Source organism: Ptychodera flava, unplaced genomic scaffold, assembly GCF_041260155.1.
Source record: "Ptychodera flava strain L36383 unplaced genomic scaffold, AS_Pfla_20210202 Scaffold_63__1_contigs__length_709137_pilon, whole genome shotgun sequence".
NCBI classification, from domain to species: domain Eukaryota; kingdom Metazoa; phylum Hemichordata; class Enteropneusta; family Ptychoderidae; genus Ptychodera; species Ptychodera flava.
Genome location: NW_027248385.1, coordinates 305,001 through 312,501, shown reverse-complemented (window position 1 = coordinate 312,501; position 7,501 = coordinate 305,001). Strand labels below are relative to the sequence as shown.

Below are 7,501 nucleotides of genomic sequence, written 5' to 3'. Positions count from 1 at the left end.
AAATCAAGTGATCATTTGAGAATTAGAAGCATGTTTTACATGTAATATTTCTTATTATACCATACCAATATATTTAAGGCGATTTAGGACGTGCTTTATTGCTTGCAGGATTATCTTTCAAATGAACCAACGCAGTTATTTTTATCTGTGTAAAATATGACGTTTGCAGTCTTTTGACTTCATTAATGGAAGTCGTCGCTATTTGCACTGTATTTAGGTTTACATAAACGGAGATCAACACAATGAAAGCAATCTTTTTACTCTTCATACTTGACCTGCACATCAAAGAATTCACAGCATCACTGGTAGAGGTTTTCTGTCAAAAAGAAAATTGATCAGAATAATGTCATTGCTTTAAGAAATATATAAGTGAAATTACTATTTACTTTTGCACAAGACATTAATCAGCTTCGATGTTAATTTCAAATACGGTCTAAAGGTAGTGACATACAAAATAGACACTTTCCAATTTTCTCAGTTACAGAATTCCCAACCCCACTCAAGTATATATGTTTTAAAAGCACTGATATTAGGCAATTGTGCACAGAACACATTCTTTGTTTGCATAATAGTCACGTGACAGGCGTTTTGATGAACCCTCCAATAATCGGCTTTTCCTCCCTTTAGCGAATACGCTGCACGACTTCCCTTAAAATTTGCGCATCTAGGAACCTTGGTCATATCCTTCGAATCCGTGTCTGAAATTTCCTTTCATATGCCTTCTTTATTATGTACTATTGAATGTGTTAGACTAGGATGATTTTCAAGGAATTGTAATTGTCGCGCCATATAATTTGAATGAAGACTCAGAGAATAACCCTCTAACCCGGTCTTGTCTCTACAGGGACCAGTGACACATTGAACACAAGAACAATACAATCATAGCGAGTTTGATAACCTTAAATAAGATATTCTCACATCTACTTTATGCGATACTCTTTCGAAATTCGTTCGCTTGCCGACTAAGAAGCAGACCCGATTGTCGATGTTCGTGAATGCAGATATACTGTAAAGTATAAAGATACGACTTACCATTGGTTTGTGGATCTACTGTGGTGGTCTCTAGCATTCCTGAAAAAGGGATGGCAAAATAATGAACTTTTCGTGCCGGACAAAGTTTATATATGTCCGTCTGTCTGTCTGTCTGTCTGTCTGTCTGTCTGTCCAATCCGTCTTACTTTGCCCTTCTGTCTGTTTGTGCCTGTCAATTATTCTGTCACCAGTTATCTATCCCTGCCTCTTCCTCCGGCATGGTGTAAATCATCTATCTACCATGGTATTTCTCAAGGCTGAAACCGTCAACTTTGAAAGGTAATTTCTTTCTTTCGAATTGAAGTAAATAGAATTCAGACTACCTGTGCAGTATCCGTCACTGATGACCACGTCATCGATGGCTATGTCACTGTTTGGCCAATTTCCTCTGATGGCAACGAATACCAGCTAATTGTAGAGAAATAAAAAAACGATCGGAACTAATTTGGGATAATTGGATCTTCATATTTTTCAAATTTCTTAAAAGTGCTAGGTGCCATATAGCTGAATGTTGCAATGTTACAAATTACCCATAAAAAGTGTATGACTAAAAAAGAAAAGAAGATAAGCTTGCTTTGCAGGTTAAAACAATCTTACTTCACAATCAAATTATCCAAAATTGGTTCCAATCGTGTTTAAATTATTTTTTTAATGGTACTAACGAAATGAACGTTACGCTTTAGACGATCTATTGAGCATAATATCAACGCAACAGACACTGCACTGAAATTTCACATAAACATAGAAAGACACAAAATACCCAACAATCTTTTACTGATCAAAAAGAAATCAGGTTTTTAGGCCAAGAAGGTTGAATAAGTTCTTTCTCGGAATCGCAGTTTTTATTAAGGCCAATTTGGAATTCTCAGAGTTTATTATTTTGAATAATACTTTTGCATCATTATTGCTCTATAGTCAACAATGCCTTTCACTCTCTTGGCTTATCGCGTCCTGGAGACTTCTAATGAAACTTTTGTTCGGAGTCCGGTCGACTACCAAAAAGTAGTCTGGTGTCATATTTTCTGGGTTTTTTTCCTCAAAACAGGTGTCAATGCAATGACATTGTTCCGTAAACACTTCCTACTATGATGCGGACCGGGGAGACTTTGTAAAATGTACACAAACTCAGAACAATCATTAACAATGTAACTAATGGAATGTTTTGCTGGTTCATGAAAAACATGATGATAAGAAATCTTGATTTGCAATTTGACTTCTTAATGTTAACAAATAAACACTTTAATTCGATCCATTCTGCGACGTGGACCGACCATATTGAAGTTTTGTGAAAACATTCATAATCATATACCTTATAGAAAAACATTTCTATACCAAAACTTATCGCGTGTAAATATTACATTTCTGTGTTTCCTAAACAAAAGTGAACAGCTATCCAGTTCCGAGATTCTCGCGATAGTGCAGTGTCTCACCTGGTATTCCGTGGTTTGCGAGAATGAAACTCTGCCGCATTTCCACGTACTGCCCTGGTTTCCGCTCAGGGTCCATATTGTGTCGGGGGTTTTCGGGCCATCACTGATGACAATGTCCACTCTAAGGGTGCCCATTCCTCCTCCGTTCATGTTGTACCAAAACTCAAGGCATCCTGTAGTGGACTTCGCGGGGAAAGTTTGACTGTAGAGCTTTGCTGTAACGCCTGCATAGGCACTAGAAGCCTCTAAGTATAGATAAAAGCCTGTGTCGGAAGTATAACACAGGAAGAATTTAATATCTTGTACAAACGATAATATATATAATATCATACCAGTATATTGATGGCGTAAATACAGCGATCTGATTGGTCGAGACGCGAAAAAAATCATGGTATATTGGCGATTTACCACGGCTTGCATACGCAAGCTCTCAGGTCTGAATAATAGCACTGATTGCAAATGACGCCACTTTTCTCCAATTAATATAAATAAATAAATATTTGTCCGCATATTCCCCATACCCGACAAATATAAAACACGCTAGTATTACAATGGCTACAAAAGTCACGCTCACTCGTATGAATTTATGGCTCAACAAGCTGCAACAACAGCCTGAATTTGAATCCAAATTTAAGGCAGCGTTGACCGAAGTCTCGCGCGTGCAGTTATATTTAGTAACAAACTGAAATCGCGATCAACGCTATTGTCTTTTTGGTTAAGCTGTGTATTGGCTATACGTAAGGAAATTTTTCCTTTCGAAATGAAGTCCACAAATCAAGGTCACCGTGCAAAATTTGGTGCTATAGATGAAACTTATCCATAATCCTTTGACAAGGGGAATTCAAATTGTCACCATCCCTGCGTTATCTCTGTCGTTAGATTCATTTTTTATTGTCACAAAAATTATCCAGTAAAACAAAATAAGTTATTCAATGAGCATCGAAATGAGACCCGCAGAACAGGAAGGTATTGTAATTTCAGAATTGGATAATCCGAAAATCTGTACCAAGTTGCATCCTGCATTAAATTGTATAATTGTACCGTCGATATTTCCAGTTGTGTGGTCAGTTGACGGTCCTGTGCCAACAGTCGAGGTTGATCCACTTAGGAGTATCCAATCAAGATCGTCGCCGCTTACAGTGTTACTCCAAGAACACTTGCCATCCTCAAAATCACAGTTGCCTGAAACCCAGCAGAAGTCTCGCAACCTTGAATGACCATGTTCTTTAAACTCGTTTAGTCGATAAAAAGTACAAATCAATATTTGTGAAAAGCTACATTTCCTGTTTAGGGAGCGTTCAGTTATTATGGCTGGGTGTGGGCCGGCAAAATCCAGGGGGGGGGGTTTGACCTCAAATTTGAAACTGCAAAGGGGGGTCATGTATTTTTCAAACAGCTCAGAGAGGGGTCACTTAATTTTCATAAGTATCCGTCCCGTCAAAATGCAGTTTCAGTGTTCATAAATATTCTGGGAGATGAAAATGATTCGTTGCATGATATCATTCTCTGCAGATATTCACCTGTAAATCTGAACAAAAGTATAATTATCTGTCACATGAACATCTTGACTTGACAACTCTGAGGCTTGTCTTATTGTAAATCAAGCTCACTGAACTGAGGGCAATGAACAATTCCTAGTATTACTTACATATTAGAGATAGAGCAAGTTTTGTCAGGGAAATTATTTAACAGTTACCTGCACTGAGACTACTAGTACCATGAAAAGTTAAATAATACTTTTAGGTGAAATTCCAATATCATAATTGTTGTCCAATCTGAACTTTTAAATAACCTTTTTGAATCAAGTACATTTGTATCAATTATCAAACACCTATAAAAGCACAAATTAATTTAGTTTAGCATTGTAAAAAAAAATATTCTTAGTTTTTTCAAAAACTCCAAAGTATAATTTCAGTGAAATTCCAAAATCCAATTTTTGCACACTTATCAACCTTTAACCATCCTAGGCTCACTAAGTACTTTCAAATGAATTAGATTTTGATAGTTTGTATTGGAAAAATCATTATTCATATTTTCCTCATAGTCTCCCATGTACAGTGAATCTACATTTTGGTATAATTCCAAAATCCAATATCTGGCAAACATATTCATTTGTTATCACCCTAATCTAATCTAGTACATTGATATCAATAATCGAGAGTACATAAATACATGGGTTTACCTTTTTTTTGTATTGGAAACAAATTATTCATACTTTCCTCATAGACTCCCATGCCTGGTGGATGAACATTTTCAGTGAAATTCCATAATCAGATTTCTTATACACATAATATGCACGTTTAACCATCATATTCTAATCAAGTACAATTATGTTAATAATGGAACGTCTGTATATGCAAAAGTTTACCAAGTTTCCACCAGTAACTTCTGTCCAACCCCTTTGAGGGGTAATTTCAAAATTGTAAGCAAGTTAGAAGGGGAAATCTGAGCATCAACACCTTTTGAGTTTGTGAGGAAGGTCATTTGAAAAAATACAAGCTCTTTTTGGGGGATTTTATCGCTCCATACCCCCGAGGTGTTTGTGTGTGCAGCTTTACTCAAGCAATGTGGGGTGGGCATGAAATTTTTGTCATCTTGAAAGGGGGGGGGTCATCATTTTTTTTGTACAATGGGTAGGGGGGTTCACTCATTTTGACTGATGCGCAGGAAGAATTTACCGGCCCACCCCCGGCCATAATAACTAAACGCTCCCTTAGTCTGCCCGTCGTTAATCGAAGGCCCCGGTTGAATATTCCCCACTGTATCTGGTCACACAACGTCATCAAAGAATACGATGGACTTACATCGATATGTAACAGGGAATATTTTGAAAATTAGTGGGAAAATATCCATCACACCTCATTATCGCTCAGTTTTTCAGTTGAACGCTTCCAGCATATTCGACAGATTGCCTATTGCAACTTGAATTATACATTTTATTCCCTCCATCAATTTTGTACGACTCATGCAAAAGTGAGTATTTTTTTCGTCCTTAAAAACCAAACGCTGACTTTATAATGAAATCATTTTAAGAGCAATGCAAACATCCACAACCGAAGAACAATGAGCACGAAAATTAAATAAACATTGACTAATTCGAATTATCCTTGAGCGATCGAGGCTTTGCTTGAAGCTATAAAGTTGTCCATTTCAGTAGTGTTTATGTCAGTGGGTTGTATAGCTGGCCTCAAGTAGTACTCACTGTTGCTAAGATTCACAATGCATGTGTTGTCTCATTAGCTTATTTCTAATTGATGCCTAAAATTTTGTCTCTCCTTCTCTGTCTCTAGTTCGGCTGAGGGATATTTTGTTTCAAAAATACCACACATAGTTGAAAGATCAAAAAATTTAAATTCACAAACAGAAAAATGTTCGTAGAGAAATTCTTATCTCACTATTCTACATATAAAACTTACTAGGGTTGAACAGTCGATGTCCATGACTTGTATGTCATCAATAACCACGTATCCGGTCTCACCAGCACCTCGAACAAACTCAAACACGACTTGGAAATTCGCCTGTTGCGCCAAGGAGGCTCTGCCAATATTCCACCCGTCTCCGATTTGTAACTTTCGTTCCCAGATCGGCTGTCCCAAGCTGTTATCGATTTTAATTTGGACGCTGAGCATTCCGACGTCAAGCCCTTGCATAGCGAAGAAGAACTGCAGGCATTTGTTCGAATCGAGGGTTAGAGTGTCGGTCAGAAACCGAGCTGTTTGAGATTCGTTCCTTGATGTGCCCTCAGCCAATAGGTAGTGACCTAAAACATAGGAACTATAGTTGCTAGGTCAACGTTAATTTGCATATAAACAATATATAGCAAAAGAATTGTTTACAATGTACTTATACTTTAGTTAACTCTAGGTGAAAAAATAAATCCAAAATACAAGTGATAGAATGCGTTTCATAAGGCGCTGGTTGATTATTACAGAATTAATAACATTAGCATTCATATGTTATCTTCAACATGTCGGCGTGAAAGGAAGTCCAACGAATGGTCAATTTCAAAATGAAGTTAAGTACAAATGCACTGGGAAAAGTCTTCCATTACTGCCACACTTTTGCAAGATTGCTAACTCTTCACACCAACTTGAAAGAGTTGAGATTTGGCCGAGCTGTTTTGACTATGGCGTCTGTGCTACGTAACTGATTGCCGTGCGTTAATTCGATGCATTGCATCAGATCGAATGCTCATTTTAGAACAGAAGGGCAGCTTTGAGCTCTCAGACTAACGTCCAATTTGGGATGCGGTAATTCCCAAGCTTTGGTATGGAAAGGTCAAGTTCAAAGTTTATCTGACGCCGACACCTAACCTGTTCCACTCTCATAGGTATGATCCAAGGACGGCCCTATGCCATCATCACCAGTGCTGATCGACCAATCAAAATCGTCGGTTCCGTCATTTGTACCATTGCACATGGTTTCACTCTCAAAATCGCAACCAGTATAAGCTGAAATGTCGTTCAGAAAAATGAATCATTTTGGCAAAAAGTGTCCTTTGAGATGGCGCGGGTTCGTAAGAAAGTATGCACCTCGAAAATCAAAGTTTTAAATTTCTGCTTTAACTTTCCTTAAGGAATCTTTCAACCATTCTCTTTCGAAATCGAGAATAAAAATATGGGATCGACGTGCAAATTTTAGTACTAGAGAAACAAATAACTCGAAATTTTTGAAATTCAAAGTGGCCGCCATTGCTGCTTTAACACTACGTAGGAAAAAATGTACAAGTTTGAGAGTCTGAATGTCTGTCCCCGCGGCGCGATCTACCTTAAACGAAAACAGTAGCATATAGTCTCTTCGCAGCTTCGCTGCCATGAATTTACCACACCTATGGATTTAGTCTGGAATGTGTAAACAGAGAGCTGCACCTTTCAATTTCCGATAAATGATATATCAGAGTGGTCAGCCAAATATACCACCACCTCCACACACCCTCCTAGCTCAACAAAGTAATAACACGTGCGAGATATCATAGTACAATGGATTTCGTGTGAGAGAAATGCATGTTTCCCACGTGTTCCTTTGCAGAATTGTTTCCA

General features: G+C 37.8%; 1 protein-coding gene across 1 annotated transcript in view; it reads right to left on the bottom strand.

The window, feature by feature from the left end:
* Positions 1-299: 299 nt before the first annotated feature.
* LOC139128660 (MAM and LDL-receptor class A domain-containing protein 1-like) overlaps positions 300-7,501 on the bottom strand; it is a 38,347-nt gene continuing 31,145 nt past the window's right edge. Inside the window, exons 21-25 of the mRNA XM_070694395.1 lie at positions 6,776-6,913; positions 2,463-2,725; positions 1,356-1,440; positions 1,033-1,071; positions 300-316 (exon numbers count right to left, since the gene is read on the bottom strand). Of these exons, the coding sequence (XP_070550496.1) occupies positions 300-316; positions 1,033-1,071; positions 1,356-1,440; positions 2,463-2,725; positions 6,776-6,913 (542 nt within the window). The remainder of the gene's footprint in view (positions 317-1,032; positions 1,072-1,355; positions 1,441-2,462; positions 2,726-6,775; positions 6,914-7,501) is intronic.